General features: G+C 41.5%; 1 protein-coding gene across 7 annotated transcripts in view; it reads left to right on the top strand.

The window, feature by feature from the left end:
• Nucleotides 1–17,940, top strand: part of Sh3d19 (SH3 domain containing 19) — a 163,887-nt gene that overhangs the window by 122,406 nt on the left and 23,541 nt on the right. For all 7 annotated transcript variants that reach the window (XM_031374234.1, XM_031374235.1, XM_031374236.1 and 4 more), the window contains 3 exons: nucleotides 7,007–7,117; nucleotides 12,072–12,184; nucleotides 17,044–17,105. In XM_031374234.1, the coding sequence (XP_031230094.1) occupies nucleotides 7,007–7,117; nucleotides 12,072–12,184; nucleotides 17,044–17,105 (286 nt within the window). The remainder of the gene's footprint in view (nucleotides 1–7,006; nucleotides 7,118–12,071; nucleotides 12,185–17,043; nucleotides 17,106–17,940) is intronic.

A 17,940-nucleotide genomic window follows, 5' to 3' on the forward strand; every position in this document is an offset into this window, starting at 1 on the left:
TGGATGAAGTTTGTAGGCATATAAACTTGATAGTATTTTCCAGGTTTTAACTGTTATCTTATAAATATTAAGCATGCCATAGAATGGCATAGAATACACACAATTTCAAAGCCAAAGTGTGACTGAGCAGGATAGCTCAGCACTCGAAGCTGAGTTAGGAAAATTCCAAGTTTAAGGACAACCTGGGCTACATCTGGACTACTTGTCTCAAACAAACAAAAAGTCTGAATGCCATGTGGCTTATACGTGGTGGCAGACATATTTGTTTATTATGCATACATTATAACTGGCTATAACATATAAAGGAAAAAGACATATCTCTTACCCATAAAAGGCAGAAGGAGAACACGAGGCTCTCTTGAGCTTCTGCGGATGGTCTGTACACTGTGATGGATGCTATTTTTATGTCAACTCGAACTAATTTGATTTAAGACAGCCCTCTGTGTGGCATCAGTGGCCTCCCATTGCACATGAAGTAAACAGACTGAGAGACTATCAGTGCCTTATAACAGTGTCATTAAACTGTTTTCCCAGCCAAGGCTTGTGTGTGTGTGTGTGTGTGTGTGTGTGTGTGTGTGTGTGTTTGTGTGTTTGTGTGTGTAAGAGTGTATATGTGTGTGTTTGAGTGTGTGTATGTATGTGAGTGTGTTTATGTTTATGTGTGAATGTCTGTGTCTGTGTGTGAGTCTATGTGTGTTAGTTTGTGTGTGTGTGTCTATGTGTGTCTCCACTTTGATTTGGTATCCTTGGGGGTCAAGCCCCAGGCTTCATTCATCATGCTACCAACTGATCTACATTCCCAGCCCCTAAATACAATCTTTTTATTCTAAGTCCTGTTTGTTTTTCACATTATGTTTGCCACCCAATATCTTCAGGACTCCCTAAGCAAACCATACCTTATATACTATTTTAATGTGTTGCTAATATCTTTTTATCTAAACCTTTTGATGTTACAAGTGCCAGAGAAGGGCAGGATGGGGAAACAATATAAACCAGAGGTCACCTTTCTAGAACCTGTTAGGTACTATGGGGATGGAAACCTGGTTTAAAATGCCAAGAATTTCTTCTGTATTATAAAGCAGATCATGACAGACGTCTTCAAACAGGAAGCTGAACAGAAAGCATTCGGTGTGGCTGCAGTGTCATGCTCACACTCAGCATGGCTGCAGTGCCATGCTCACACTCGGCCTTTTCTGCATCTTGATTTCTACCTCTTCCTCGAACAGTACTTAATCATCAGGCCCTCTTTTGGCAAGATATATAATTTGTATGCCTGATTAACCATTGCTCTTGACTGTGAAGTCATAGGGAGCCCCATGCTTATCTCTTTGTAAACCTGACGCCCTATATTTCACACCTCAGTTGGTGGCAACCTCACACAAACAGCCTTCTCTAGAGAGACAGGGAGGCTATCCCTGAATCTTCTCACTGTATCACAGAGTATCTAGCTATTTGGATTGGGAGTAGAGTGATCTCTCACACAATTCCTGTGTGACTCTTAGCACTTCCCTTATCCCGGCAGTGAGTCTCTCTCCTCATGTAAGATACCTGGTGGGGGATAGTACCGAGGCTGCTGTGATCACGTAGGAAAGCACTGCCACCAGTGTATACGGACATAGTGATTACCTCACATCTATGAAGTCTCCATTGCCTGCTTTACCTTGTGACCCATCCTCAGAACTGCCTCACTCCTCCCATTCCTATATACTGCCCCACTTTCAGCCTTTTGTTCTGGATTACTGCTGCTTCCTTCTAAATTCTTCCAAGCTGTTCATCATCATCTCCTGAGCCACAGCCACCCTAGGGATTTTCCCAGAGTGCACACCGGCTTTGTGGCTCCATACCCTCCGGAGAGCTTCGGGATCACCTGAGTCCTCAGTACTGATGGATTTCTTGTTTGTTTTTCACTGAGGATTCTGTGAGGTTTTCCTGGTATTTCGGTGGCATTGTCATTATAAGTAAGTAAATGGTCTCTGTAAACCCTTGCCTGATCGGTCCAGGCATCAGCAGAACTAGGGAGAGTACACAGAAGAAAACTCAGAACTCTATCTTTGGGCCTCTTTGTCTTCCCTCAAAAATAATGAGAAACTAATAAAGCATTCATAAAATGAAGTTGCTGTATTAATCTCAGGAAATAGAGATCAGAAAATACTGACACTGTGGAAACATTGTAAAGATTAGAAGAATTATTAAAGGAAAACTCATAAAGCAGACAATTTAATATTGGATTCATTTCATAGGTAGAATGCCTTCTAGGTTAATGTAATAAAGCCAAGAAGTGTTAGCAATTCCACTTCTAACCCTTACAAATCATACCTAGTTGTCAAAAAAAAAAAAAAAAAAAAAAAAAAAAAAAAAGAAAGAAAGAAAGAAAGCAGAATGCTTCTTCTGTCAGCGCCATTTCACAGACCGCATTAATAGTTTAGTGACCGATCTCTGCTATTAACAGAACTCTGGAGAGAAAAATGACAGAAAAGCAAGCCAGAGATGGGGAAACTAATTACAGTGACAAGCATATTATTACAGACAGGCTAATGGACGGAAGAAACCATCAGTGTTTTTATCAGCCCAGTAATGAAGACCATGCCTAGGTATAAAGGGGCCTGCTTGTTTGACAACACATGTAGAATAATTGGTGTTGAAATGAGAAACCAGAAAGAAAACAGAGTGAGCATGGCACATACAGGAAAATGCCATTGACTTCCCTAGATTTGGACAGTGTTTGTCTTGTGATGTATGAGCAGTCTCTAATAGAATTATCTCCAGGAGGTTATTAACCACCTGTAGACCACAGGATTCTGAGAACCTGATGCAGACTGTGCAGCTTTTACCTTCTCTCAAAAGGTGTCCATTAGTTCATGTAGGAACCGTTTGAGGTACAACTTTAACATGACAAGACCACTCCTAGGCTCTAGATTAAGAACTTGTTCTAAGCTGGGCAGTGGTGGTGCGCCTTTAATCCCAGCACTTGGGAGGCAGAGACAGGTGGATTTCTGAGTTCGAGGCCAGCCTGGTCTACAGAGTGAGTTCCAGGACAGCCAGGGCTATACAGAGAAACCCTGTCTCAAAATATTGGAGCTGGGGCTGGAGAGATGGCTCAGTGGGTTAAGAGCTTTTCCAGAGCGGTTAATTAAGTAAGACTGCTCTTCCAGAGGTCCTAAGTTTAATTCCCAGCAGCCACATGGTGGCTCACAACCATCTGTAATGAGATCAGATGCCCTTTTCTGCTGTATCTGAAGACAGCAACAGCATACTCACATAAAGTAAATAAATCTTTAAAAAAAAAAAAAAAGAATATTGGAGCTAATGCTCATATGCCTTAGTTACTGTTCTGTTGCTGTGACAAAACTCTATGACCAAGGCAACTTATAGAAGAAAGAATTTATATGGTGGGTCTTATGGTTTTGGAGGGCTAGGGTCCATGATGATCATGGCGGGGAGCATGGTACAGTATCTGGAACAGTATCTGAAAGCTCACATCTTAATCTGAAAGAAGGAGGCAGAGAGAGACACACACATACTGAGAATAGCTCTTTTGAAACCTTAAAGCCTGCTCCCCCAGTGACACACCTTCTTCAACAAGGACATGCCCCTTAATCCTTCCCAAACAGTTGCACCAGCTGGAGATCAAATATTCAAACATATGAACCTATGGCAGTCACTCTCATCAGCAATCTAGGCAGATTATGTACACCCACAAAGAGTATTAGAAATAAGTTTCAATGGGCTGCTTAAATGAATTATGGTATGATACAATATAATGGACTATCATGTAGTACCTAGATGGCAAACAAACCTATTATTTCCCAGTCTCCATATATTTTATTCATTTTTTAAAATGCAAGGTTCGGGGGATAAGGATGTATCTTAGTTGGTAGGGTGTTTACCTAGGATACATGAAGCCCTGAGTTTAACCTACAGTACTGGGTAAACCTGATGTGGTCCTGTTCGTGCCTGTATTTCTAGAACTCAGTGAGGAACAGGAAGCTTAGAAGCTCAACCTTATCCTCAGCTACTGAGTGAGTTTGATACATAAAATGTATCACTGTATATCAAATTATGTATCACTGCACAGGGTACATAAAGCTCTTTCTGAAAATAAATCAAAAAGATGAAGAATGGTATTTCTGGCATTTTAGTTACATTGTGTCAAGTCTTAAATGATGTATATGGAAGGACTCTGAGAAGATGGACTGAAGGCCTGATTTTCATTTTGTATTGAGTCATTTAAATTGTGTTAAGTGCTACCTTTAACAAAATAATCTTCTTTCTTTGTTTCTCCTTTCTTTCTTTTTCCTTTTTCTTCCAGTCAGGATTTTATCACTCTGTAGCTCAGGTTGCTATCAAACTTGCCATCCCCCTGCCTTTACTTCACAGCTCCTGAAATCATAATAGACCCCCACGTCCGTCCCAATCATTTTTTTCTTCTTTCTTTTTTAAGATTCTGTTTGTTTATTGTATGTATGAGTAATATGTATGTATGTGCATTCCCCAAGGTCACCAAAGCAGTTTTTATTTTTATAGCTTATTATTGTTGATTAATATTATTGTTGCCTTGGAAAAGCAATGAGATTTATTGGCAACATCTTTTTAGATTAATAGTCCAATCTATTGTTTCTTTGTATCTAATGTCCCCACCTTTAATACTATAGTCATTTTTCAAACCACTGAAAAAATGTACTTGGGGAAGGGGGGAAGGTTCTTTCTTATAGTATATTTTTTTAAAAAATGTATTTACTATCTTTTTTCTTTCTTTTGTTTTTTTCTTTTTCTTTTTGGTTTTGGTTTTTCCTTTTTTGGTTTTTCGAGACAGGGTTTCTCTCTGTATAGTCCTGGCTGTCCTGGAACTCACTCTGTAGACCAGGCTGGCCTTGAACTCAGAAATCCACCTGCCTCTGTCTCCCAAGTGCTGGGATTAAAGGTGTGAGCCACCACTGCCTGGCCTTGGTTTTGGTTTTTCAAAACAAGGTTTCTCTATGAATCCCTGACTGGATTTGAACTCAGAGTTCTATCTGTCTCTGCCTCCAAAGTGTTGGAATTAAAGACATGTACCACTACTGCCCAGTTATTTTTCTTTGTCAATAATAAAATGAAACTATTTTGGAGTTGAATACTCAAAGATTCTCCCTGTTGTTGCCCCTATATTTTGCTTTTGTTTCTAAAGAGGGAGGGAGGGAGGAGGAGAGAGGGAGGGAGGGAGAGAGGGAAAGGGAGAGGGAGAGGGAGAGAGAGAGGGAGAGGGAGAGAGAGAGAGAGAGAGAGAGAGAGAGAGAGAGAGAGAGAGAGAGAGAGAGAGAGAGAGAGAGAGAGAGAGAGAGAGAGAGAGAGAGAGAGAGAGAGAGGAAGAGAAGAGAGGAGAGAAGAGAGAAAGAAAGAAAAAGAAAAAGAAAAAAAATCCTATAACATATACTCCCAGAAATAATTTACTTCCAGTGTTTTTTGTTCCTAGAGTAATTTTCTAAAAATAAGGCCCAGGACCAAAGGTCAGGAACTTTAGCCCTTTAAACATGCAAGTGATGTGGCCTTCTGCAGTCTACAAACACAAAGGGAGGTACCATGCTTGCTTTGTATGTTGCCCACACTCAGGAAAAAAGTCAACTTCAGCAGTCAAGGGTGTGGCTCATTTAGAGGGGACTTGACTGTTGCATAGGCCATGGGCTCCACCATCATGGAGGTAAAGACCAGGCCTTTCATCCCCCTTTCTTCTCAGTCATTTGTCCTCTGTCCTCTTTTGGTGACACATGGATCTCAGCCCAACACAACATGCCGATGACCTCCTGACTCCCTGAGCACAGCTGATGCCCATAAGCACAAGGGGCCTGCAGATCTGCAATGTCGTAACACTTTTTCACCAGGGCATGCATAGCAGAATAATTACACTTGACCGAGTCAGTTATTTAAGAGGAGCTAGTGACAGGAAAACTAAGAGGAAGAAAGAAAGTAGGAGTGGGCATCTGGAACCCTGAGGGCACATACACACACACACACACACACACACACACACACACACACACACACCACCCAAGCATATACCATGCTCTCGAACACTTTTTAAATGTTATTTATATGGGGTATGCTTCCATGTGTATTTATGTGTCACATATGTGCCTGGAACCAATGGAGGCCAAAAGAGGCAATGGATCCCCTGGGATTGGAGTTACAGGCCTGATATGGGTACCAGAAACCAAGGTCAGATCCTCTGCAAGAGCAACAAGTATTCTCAAGTGCTAAACCAACCCTCCAGCCCCACATGCAAACATGTTTATAGACAGATTTCTAAAATAATGAAAAGAACATTTACATTAAAGTTCATTTCTTTCTGTTTAAAAAAAATGGGTTTATAGTTATGTTTTGATTTAAAGTACTTTCCCTAGGCATATCTGATTTACTTAAAATAAATTAATGAAAATGGAGAAATGCTAAGTCGTCTGTCTTTGCCCCAGAGTTAGATATTTGAAGGGAGATGATTTATTTTTTGGAATAAAACCCTCTTTACTTCCACATTATGGAAGTGTAGCGTCACTAAACTGAATCTGAGACAGCTGGGTCCTTCCCAGTGTCGGGGCATGGGAGGGGAGGAGGAGGCTGCTGGTGAGCCAGTGGTCACGTATTGCAGCCTTGCATAGGGATGTGCAGAGCAGAGCCCTCCTGGGAGCCTGGGGCGTTGCTCTTTGGAAAGATTACTTGTTGTGGTTGCCCCTCATTTACAGGCAGACATTTATGAAATGATTACACTCCCCTGAAAGCTAGCTTCTACATAATTCAGGATTGTCCTGGATCTCTCTCATCAGAGAGGAAGAAAGCCATATGAATTATTTACGGGGTACTAAATTATTTCCTTTTATGAGCTCCAACTTTGTTTTTGTCTCTGCAAACTGAGATTTTGTTTATCCATGAATAGTTTTCCCTGGGGCATGAGAAATATGACTCTTAAATTATGAATGAGGCTTTTTTGTTTGAATCTGTGTTAACTAAAACATGCAAAATAAACTATGTTTTTCATTAGATCCCTTTCAGCTCCCCACAAAAACAGAAGCAACAAAAGAAAGAGCCATTCAGCCGGTGCCCACCAGGAAGCCTACTGTAATAAGAATCCCCCCAGCCAAACCAGGAAAATGTAAGCTCTTCTCTGTGTTCCTAATTTACTCCTCCAACAGCCTGGGAGAAATCTGAATTAACTTATCAATGTCTGCCTTTGAAGTTACCTGTAACCTGCTGTTTGTTATTCATGGTCACAGGACATCCTGTAGCAAGGTGCTCTCTTCCAGTTCTTTGGAGAATTATCACTAAAAATTTGTGTTGTCTTTCTTTAAAGTTGATTTTAGACAAAGAGCATAAGAGACTGTGAATCTGGGAACAATCATAGCATCCCATATCAGTGCCTCTGGTAAAGATGGTGGGAGAGAGGCGAAGCGAACAGCAAATGAAGTTATATATGTCCATCAGGGGTATACTGTTCCACTCAGCTCAGTGTGAATTGTTCAAAGAACTGCACCCAAAAGCTTTAGAAACATCTAACAATTATACTTCTTAGAATGACTAAATTGCAAAATAAATATCATTTTAAAATTAGTATAACCCTGTTTTTTGTTTGTACATCCTTAATTGATTCTTTTAAACACACAGTAAATGAAATTTTATATCAGCTTTAGTTGTACCTCAAAAATGTGATATTTAGAGCTAGGGATGTGACTCCGTTGGTAGAGTGATTGCCTAGCATGCTGGAAGTCCTGGGTTAAATTCCTGGAAGTGTATAAAACAGGGAGAGATGGTACACACCTGTAATCCTAGCACTCAGAAAGTTGATGCAAGAGGATCAGGAGTTCAAGGGCATCCATGGCTACACAGTAAGTTTCAAGTCCAGCCTAAGCTACAAGAGACACTAAGAAAGAAAAGAAAATCTGAGTTGCGGAGCAGTTCCTGGCATTGCTGGGAATCATCACCCAGCTGTCCAGGGGCCTCTGACTTCATTCCTGGCTGCTGAGCTTTCGCCTGGCCCAGAGAAGCCATTGCCTTTGTCTGACAGGAGGTCCTGCTCCTAACACAGGCATGTGTCCAGGGCTGGAGTACCCTGAGAGTGGACAGGAGCATACACTTGACCTTAGGGCACTGGCTTTTCTCTAAGTTATGGCCAAGAAGCATCATATTGGTTTTAGTCTCTTAATGGTTTTGCTATTAGTTGATAGTGCTCAGTCAGTAGCAAGAGAATGAACAGAGTTGCTGTGAAAAATGAGGAAAAAAGCCAACTTCTCAAGTTCTGGCAGATCTTGCTTCTTTGAAAGTTATATTGTAGTGTTGATTAGGGAAATGGTGACATAATGGCTTTTGTCAGTGTAATATAGTCCAGAAAGGAGTAACATTGTAATGTAGCTCATTCGGTCATTCACCTGTTTACTGTTACCTTGTAAACCTATTCTGGATTTTACAGGCAGAGTAAAATACAAAGATCACTAATATAGAAACCTCATGTGGGTTCTAAGTTAACCTTTTTTTTTTTTTTTTTTTGACTTGCTAAGGTTAGAATTCAGTCCTCTCTCATGGTTTATGTGAGTTATGACCTCAGTTCACAACTTCTGTTCTTAAATTTACTCTAATGCCAGTGTCCCCAAGACCACCTCCAAGTCGATGAATCATTAGGACTCCTTTCAGGACTCAATAATCATGGTTATGATTTATTACTGTCAGAGTAAATGAGACAAAATCCACCAAGGACAAAGGCAAATGGGGTATAATGTGACAGAAACCAGAAATAAGCTTCCAGGAATCCTCTAGTGAGGTCACGCCACACAAAACATACCTCAGTCTCCCCATAGAGAATTAGGACAGCACACAAAATGTTAAACGGAAGCTTACCAGAGATTGCTTCCCCAACACACCAACAGCTGTTCCTGAGAGCTAGATACATAGCCACCAAAAAAAAAACAAAACAAAACAAAACAAAAAAAAACAAGCCTCAGATAGATTCTGAAGCTCAGAGGTCTGGAAGGAAAGTAACTGTTGAGCTAAGCCAGATTCTTCTTTTGATAACAAATCAGAACATACAAGTTCTAAAGATAGTTAGGTTGGTACCAGGTGATGGGGTCACACACACACACTTTTAATCCTAGCACTCAGGAGGCAGAGGCAGGTGGGTCTCTTTGAGTTCAAGGCCAGCCAGGGCTACAGAGAGAAACCCTGTCTCAAAAAATAAATAAATAAATAAATCAGTAAGTAAATGGTGTTTGGTGTTACCTTGTAACCCTATTCTGGATTTTACAGGCAGAGTAAAATACAGAGAGAGTTTTCTCAAAATAGGCATCAGACTTTTATGGTCATTACAAAAGGAAAAGAAGAGTCAGGCGTTCAAGGTACATCGAAGCACAATAGTTCTATAGAAAAGTATATACATGTAAATTGACAGGAACTAAGCAGTGGTTACAACTGGGAGAAAGTCAGCCTTATCTAAGGTCATCTTAATCTTAGAAGCCAGGTGGAGCACTGGAGAGATGGCTCAGTGGTTAGGAGCACCGAATGCTCTACCAGAGGTCCTGAATTCAATTCCCAGCAACCACATGGTGGCTTACAACCATCTGTAATGGGATCCAATGCCCTCTTCTGTCTGGTGTGTCTGAAGACAGTGACAGTGTCCTTATATAAAACAAATAAATCTTTAAAAAAAAAAAAAAAGCAGCCGTGCGGTGATGGCGCATGCCTTTAATTCCAGCACTTGGGAGGCAGAGGCAGGTGGATTTCTGAGTTTGAGGCCAGCCTGGACTACAGAGTGAGTTCCAGGACAGCCAGGGATACACAGAGAAACCCTGTCTCAAAAAACCAAAAAAAATAAATAAATAAAAAATAAAAAATAAAAAAAAAAAGCCAGGTGTAGTTTCCATTCCAGTCTATTGTATAACCCAGGACCAGCCAGTCCTTAGTAAACACCCAACTATGTTAATCCTCTGGGCTAGCAGAAGTATGCCCCAGGAGTCCCATTCTTGCTAACCTTACCAAGAACAAAATAATAATCTAATTCCTGAGAGTGACTCAGCTGCAATTCTAATGTGGTCTGCCATACTTGACTGTAATGAGGATTCTTAGTTGAACTTGCCCTGGGATAATTAACTCTTATTCAGTAAACGCCAATGCCTGACCTCCTTCACTATCTCCCTAACAGTGCTGGAGGCAATTAGTCTGAATGGGGTAACATTCTTTATGAAATTCCAAGCCGAGAATCAGCTCAGCATTGACTAGGACTGATTGGTTGGAACATTGGCAGGGGCCAGAAAACAATGTCCAGTTTAGCTTAACTATTTGTCAAATCATTCCATGAGGGCACCTTTATACCTAATAATAAAACGATACAGGAATAAAGCACGAAAAATCCTCCATCGACTATCGCAAGGGTGAATCTGGACCACTTCCGAGTTAGGGGATGCCAAGGGGCTCCAGGATACTAGTTTCTTTGAAACTTTTTGCCTCAGGGACTGCTGTCACGCAGGCTCCACTGGAGTGGGTGTGGCATGCCTCTGCCTCTCAAGTGCTGGGATTAAAGGCCTGTGCCACCACTGCCCGGCCAGTTTTTAAACAATGCATAAATGCAGTAGAGGAAAAAAGAATATGATTTCTGGTGTCTAAAGACGCTGGAATGAACAGGGAAGAAAAGAAGAGCTCTGTGGGCAAGGTCCTTCCTCGTCTTTGAACCTGCAGCTCCTTCCCCTGGAACCTATGGCATCCTCCCCAGGTTCTGCACATAGCTGGTCCCTTGCTTTCCTTCAGGCTCTTGCCAGGTCCTTCACTGGCTGTATTAAAATGGGAACTGTACTTCGGAAACCCATCATACCCATAACAGGTTCTCCCTACGCCCTTTCTGCAAGTAAGGGTCCAGCTTACTTCTTCTTAGTGCTCCAGTGAACTCTTAAATAGCGTGATTGTCTCCTTGTGAGGCTGAGAACCTGTCACAGTGGGAGGGCATGCAGGAAGGTGACTGACTGACTTGAGTGACTCTCTGTATCCTGCCTCTCATGACAAGCATTTAAATCATTGTTTTGCTAGTAGTGTGTTTGGGCTTTTTTCTCCCTTTGAGAATGTTTTCCTGTCTGTGGGTGAAACGGGAACTTGACAGATCATCTTCAAGTTAGAGGTTTTTCACTGGAGCTAGAAATTGCAAGTATTCTATTGAACAAACAAGAATTCCCTTGTACTTTCAGTGGCTACACCAGACAGTGTAAACGGTGGCTTTGGCCTCCGGCAATATGTTATAGTTGTCCCCTGGAGAAGTATTCCTGCACACAGATTTTAATTTTCTGGCAATAATTAAATCTAATCATCTCTATTTTCTTTCTTTAAAGTAAGTTGGGGACATTACTGAGCTACATGTGTGGTTTGGATATAAAAGTATTGTTTCAGTAATTGAGGCTAATTATGGCCATTACCCTAAATTATCAGAAACATTTAATTATTTGTGAATGGGGGAGGGTTGGGTGTTCTGCCTACTAAGGATCATGTCTTACTAGAATGAGCACACAGGTTTTTGGTTCAAACAAACCTGACAATTACTGACATTAATAAATTAAATGTCTCACTTAGAGTTTTCTTAATTCCAGTATCTCTAGTGTAGGTAGTATATTGTCTTGTATGATACTCTCTGGCAGTACTATATCCATGCTGGTCACTGTGGTAGCCTCTATCCTCCAGTGGCAAGAGGCTGCTGGAAATCTGGCTAGCACAACTAAAGAACAAACATTTTGACCTTATTTCACTTTAAGTAAGACTTAAACCTAAATCACCATGCGTGGTACCAGCTATGAGTAGACCAGACAGATCTGACACAAGGCTGGTGACTTTGTTTGAAGTGCCTAGGTTAATGCCTGACTCATCATTCTTAGCAAATGCTATTCCACCATCATAGCATGTAGCATGGTGTTAGCTCACCCACTTTTCAGAGGTCTGCTGAGGGCTCTTTCTCATTACTTAACTGTCTGCTTCCAGGTCAGGATCTCTCCTGCCAGCCATTTTCCTAGGGAGCCCAGACGGTCATTGTATGGAATCCTGGACTAGCCATTGCTGGTGACTTCTGTCTTCTGCCTTTTCCCTAGGTTTACACGAGGAGCCACAAAGCCCACCTCCTCTCCCTGCCGAAAAGCCGGTTGGAAATACTAACAGTGCAGTGTCTGGAAGGCTCAGTAACTCTGACAGATCTAGAAACCCAGTAAGTGATGCCGAGGGGTTGTTAGGCCTAAGACAGAGTTCTGAACCAGTTCTGAGTGTTCAGTTGCTATTTAAGTTATCTTACCATTAGCTAGATTTTTAGAAATATCTTATTAGAACCCAACTGTTAAACCTCATGTGCTTACTTAATGTTATATTTAATATTTTACAAGTCCCTATAGAAGGATTAGATTCATTCATTGTACTTCATTATAAAATAATTTCTCCTGTACCAATTTAATGACATTGACTTTTATGTGATACCATAATAATAATGAAGACGTTATTATAACTTCCCCAAAACTTTAATATTTGGAGAAATGGATTAGTCAAATTGTTGGATTTTGTTTAAAACATTCAAATCTATTTTCATTTTAAAAAATAATAATTTAAAATAACTAAGAATTTTTTATTTTGAAATTTAAGAAAAACTTTTAATTGAAATAAAATACTTTCCTATGCATTTGTTAACATACCTAGGACCTTTTATATATGTATTCTATATTTCAACCTTAATACTATTCCCATGTGCATTTTTAAAAATTTCCTCCTGGTGGGCGATCTTTATGGCTTATTTCAAGAGAAATCAATTCTTAAAGTCTTTAAACCAATTCGGTTCAATTTTTATAATAGTCTTACCCTGTGCGTTAACTCTGCTCATCACACAGGCAAACCCATCTAATCATCTAGTGAAGAGAAATTTCTTTGAAGAAGACATTAAATTAAATTAGCCAATACCAAGTTAATGAGATTCTTCTGTAGAATGAATTAAAATTTAGTGATCATTTGTATCTTCAAAGTACTTGATAATAAATTTTTATTAAAACTGGGCAAAGAAAGCCCAAAAGCAGATAGTAGGGCCCCTGCCATACCGTGATCCCAAACTCGTATGGAGGAATGTAGTCGTTGAGATCTGCAAAGGTCTCAGGCGCCCACTCTGGAAAGGCTCCTGAAGGAGCTGTGATGAGCAGGCGCACTCTAGAGCGCTGTGCCAGGTTCTATTATGACCACCGTATGGAAACACCGGGATTATCACCTGCGGCATTACGCAGTCCACGGGTGACACCTGCATTTAAAAGAAAACGGGTTTGGATAAACCAAACTACCCAGAATACTCCAGTGTCCATAGCTACATCCCAGCCCCACACGAACAGGAGGAAGGAAATCCTGCCCTGCTCCCATCACAGGGGTTCCATCCGCCTGTCTTCTCCTGTATGCAGACCACAATAGGCACTGTGGGTCCGAAGGCAAGGGCATGAGGAAGCAGATCGTAAACTCGGTGGTTTGTGTGTGGTTTCTAGAGACTAAAGTCAAACACGTGCCTAAAAATTTTGTTTTGAGAATTGAATTACTGAGTTTATTTAGGCCAGCGGTCACAAGGACTAGAGGTGAGGGGGAAGCCCTGTAGGAAAGTGTCATGTCAGTGTCACAGACTAAGGATAGTCAGGCTTTCCCCACTGCCCTTCTCCTGCCAAGAGTGCCCTGTGGCTTCAGTTGCCAAACCAAGCTTCCATTATTTAGTGGTGGGCTCGAGGGTCCCATCGGGGGCCACTGGAGCTGTGTGCTCCCTTGCTATCTGCATCCCCAAATCTGCCAACTCTATGGGAGACTCAGGAAACACTGCTTGGCTCATGTCAGAATCCAGACACACAACACAAAAGTGTATGTGCTAGAGACAAGCTGATTTTAAGCTCTGCTCTAAGAGGGAGTGTCAGCTCCTACAGAATATCCCTAAGCCCGCTGCTCCACACTTCCTACATGCACACTCTGGAGGTTTGAATATGCTTGGCTCAGGGAATGGCACTCTTAGGAGATGTGGCCTTGTTGGAGGAAGTGTGTCACTGCAGGGGGTGGGCTTTGAGACCCTCCTTATAGCTGCCTGGAAGATAGTCTGCTCCTGGCTCCCTTCAGATGAAGATGTAGAACTCTCAGCTCCTCCTGTGCCATGCCTGTCTGGGTGCTACCATGTTCCCACTTTGATGATAATGGAGTGAACCTGTAAGCCAGCCCCAACTAAATGCTGTCCTTTACAAGAGTTGCCTTGGTCCTGGTATCCCCTCACAGCAATGAAATTCCTAAGGCGTATGTGATGCACCTGTGGTCTTGGGAGAAGGAGAATTATTCCCCCTTCTTAAAATGACACAAAACCTGGAATCCCCAGGTATGGTGACATCCACCTGTTACCCTCGTACGTGGAGAAGCTGAGACAGGAGGAGTGTGAGTTCTACTCTCATCCCTGCTATACCACAAGGTCCCCTCTCAAAAAAGAAATGTGGGAGTGGGGGAGGAGGAGGAGGAATTTTTCCAAAATTCAAGTATGATTCTAATGCAGATGGTGCAAAGATGGCATCTACAGAAGTGCTATGATCAGAAAAAAACACCTCTGCTAGGAACTCAGCCAGCATCTCAGATACCAGAATTCTGGGATCTCAGAACCAGGAAAAACTATAGAGAAAGATGTATGTGGAATGCTGAAGAGGGGGAAACTTTAGTCAGTAGTCTCTGAGGACTGTTGGCAGAACCTGGGCCCTAACCCAGACTGAGCAAACATGTAGGCAACTGCAGCAGTAGGGGCCACCTTGTCTCACTGTTGGAGGTGTGGAGAATGGCCGTGTCTTCTAGGATGTGCCCTTGTTGTTCCAACTTAAAAGTTTGTCAAGTGAGAGATGAGAAAGACAGCTTAAACAACTGACAAACCTATGTGGATGCAGCTCAGTTGTTGAAAAACAAAAGAGAGAAGACAAGCCTGGGCCCTGAAGGCTGCAGCTAGTATGTGTCATCCGCCATAAGCTGGATACCCTTCCATATCATAATTTCACTCTAACACTTTTGCTGAAATTCCCCTTAATTATTAAGACATAACCCACAACTAGTTTTGAGGAAAATCAATAAAAAGTTCTCCTTGTCTGCTAAAGTTTGTTTGCTTTAATTTTAAAGGTGGCCAAGGAAAGACATGCATTTTATCAGAGCAATATTGTCAGGAAGAATTACAGGGCAGCAGCGTGTTTATAAGGCGTGGGTTATATTCTGGAATATTGCAGGGTTTATGAGCTGGCGGCTTGCTTCACTACATTAACTGAACTCATTAGTGAAACCAAGTTTTAAGGGCAAGCTTAATTTGTTTTTTAAAAAATGAGGTTTTAAGACATCGAAACATGTTTAAATTATCATAGTTATTGGCGATTAATCACTTGGTATTTAAGGAAATGTTATAAATAGCATGAATTTAAAAATCGTGGAAAGAAGTTTGAACTCATTTGTTATGAGGATGAAACAGTTTGAATTTGCCCAAAGATTTCTAAGCAAAAACTAACTAACTGTTAACGCAGAGTAATTTTAAAGGGCTAGAAACTGTTTCCCTTTAAAGTCTTAGAGACAGTATTTCCTGGGTGCACGTTGGGGTCTTAATGACTGGGAAAAGGAAAGTGGGCCATAGGAATGAATACTTTCAAGGTTTCAATTGAAAAAGAAAAGAAGAGCCTGGCGGTGGTGGCGCATGCCTTTAATCCCAGCACTTGGGAGGCAGAGGCAGGCGGATTTCTGAGTTCGAGGCCAGCCTGGTCTACAGAGTGAGTTCCAGAACAGCCAGGACTACACAGAGAAACCCTGTCTCGAAAAAACAAAAAAAAAGAAAAGAAAAGAAAAGAAGAGAACAATTTAGTTAGGACTTTTCCAAAAGAAAAGAACAAAGGGCTTGCTTGGTCTTTGAGATCTTTCTGTTTCTCACTCAACAGAGGAATGATTTCACAGTCCTTGGCCTATGACGAGTTCTGAGCCCCGGTGTTGCCCCCCCAAAAAATCTCTCCATCCACCCCTCTCCCTCCAAATCCTCTTGTCTATCATTAGGCTCCCGAGCCTAGATCAACCTGTCCTATGCTCTCTCACACACTTCCTGCACAAACACTCCCCACAAAGGCCTTGGCTGCCCATGCAACCAGTCTGGAGAAATCCCCATCTCTCCTTCCCTCCTGTCTCTCCTCTTTCTTTCAAGTTCTTTTTAATGCCCTCAATTCCTCTAGTTCAGAACCCACTGCTATTTTGAAGCTATCCAGCGAGGAGCTGAGATCTGACTGTTCAAAGCAAAACAGTCATCCACCTCACTCTCTATGGTTTAAACTCATGACTGTTTCTTTTCTCCCATAATTGAGATGAGGAAATGTCATATATTAAAATTGAAGCAAACAAACTGGCAGGAAAGAAGAAAATCACCATCTAGGGTACCCAGCCCCCTCTTCTGTCCTTTGAGGGCACTAGGCATACATGTGGTGCACAGACATACATGTAGGCAAAACAGTCATACACATAAAAAAGCCTTTTTTAAAATATTGCTTTAGCCGGGCAGTGGTGGCGCATGCCTTTAATCCCAGCACTTGGAAGGCAAAGGCAGGCGGATTTCTGAGTTCAAGGCCATCCTGGTCTACAGAGTGAGTTCCAGGACAGCCAGGGCTAGCTACTCAGAGAAACCCTGTCTCAAAAAAAAAAAAAAAAAAAAAAAAAAAAATATATATATATATATATATATATATATATATATATATAAAACTGCTTTATAACTGGGCACAATAGACTTTGCCTATAATCCCAACATTCTAGACGCAAAGGCAGGTGAATCTCTGAGTTCAAGGCCAGCCTGGTCTACATAGTTCCAATCCAGCAAGGGTGTATATGTATATATATATGTGTATGTGTATGTATATGTATATGTATATGATATATAATACCGAGAGACCTTCTCAGCTGTTCTCCATAACTTCACAGCATTTCTACTTAGAGAATCACCCAAAAAGCTGACCCCAATTCCTCTTACAAACTCTTGGTTTGGGTTAGTCTTGACTAAAAAGCCTTCTATGACTTTTGTAGGAACTGGAGCAAGCCAGTGAATCAGGAGGCTTGGTACAAGGACCCCCCAGGTTGCCACCAAGGTAGGTATAATTGGGAAAGTTGGAAGGATGCTATAGAGAACTGGCTCCTGTCCACTGTCTTTTACATGCGGGGCTGTGCGCCTTAGATCTTGCCTTGGAGAGAAATGCATGAGTCTGCCCAGGCTGCCAGCCCACGGTCTGCTTGTGACAGCAGGTTATGGGACTCTCTGATCTTTCCTTCTTTTAACAAGATCCAAAAACCTACCGAGCACAAACATGAGTGAGTCTTTGATACTTTTTCCAAATAAATAAGACAGCTTTCCAAACTAAAACAGTTCCTCTTGTGGAGTCTTGCTCATAAACACCCCTCTGTTAGGAAAGGCAGACCTGTTTGTCAGCATCTCTGAAAGAAACTCAGAGCTCTAGAGGAATTTGAACAAAGGCTGTCACACTTTCAGAAGGCATTCCCATGTTAAAATGTATTTGCATTTAGAGATTGGGGAAAAGGTTTTCAAACTAGTAACTGTCCTATTCCATTTTTAGGACTTTATGCTAATCTAAATTAAGAGTTTTAATAGTAACGTATAATGTGACCATTAGGAGATTTTGATGTTCCTTTTCTAATTATGCCAACTACCCAAGCACATACACCTGATATCATCTCCTGTCTAAGCTTTTGTCTCAGACTGTGCTAGATAGTACTTTAGCTTCTTGAAATAGTCAGTGGGTTTAGGAGCAGTTGGGGCCTTAGAGTGCTCGTGACAGTAAATGCCTGTTTGTCTTGAGCTAATGAATCTCCAGTGCAAGCTAAGAGGAAGCCGGAGCATCGTACAATTTCCTCCGATATAATGTTTAATGCAACAGCCATTTGCTCAAAAATAGCACACCCTGCAGG

The sequence above is a fragment of the Mastomys coucha genome, unplaced genomic scaffold (assembly GCF_008632895.1).
Source record: "Mastomys coucha isolate ucsf_1 unplaced genomic scaffold, UCSF_Mcou_1 pScaffold16, whole genome shotgun sequence".
NCBI classification, from domain to species: domain Eukaryota; kingdom Metazoa; phylum Chordata; class Mammalia; order Rodentia; family Muridae; genus Mastomys; species Mastomys coucha.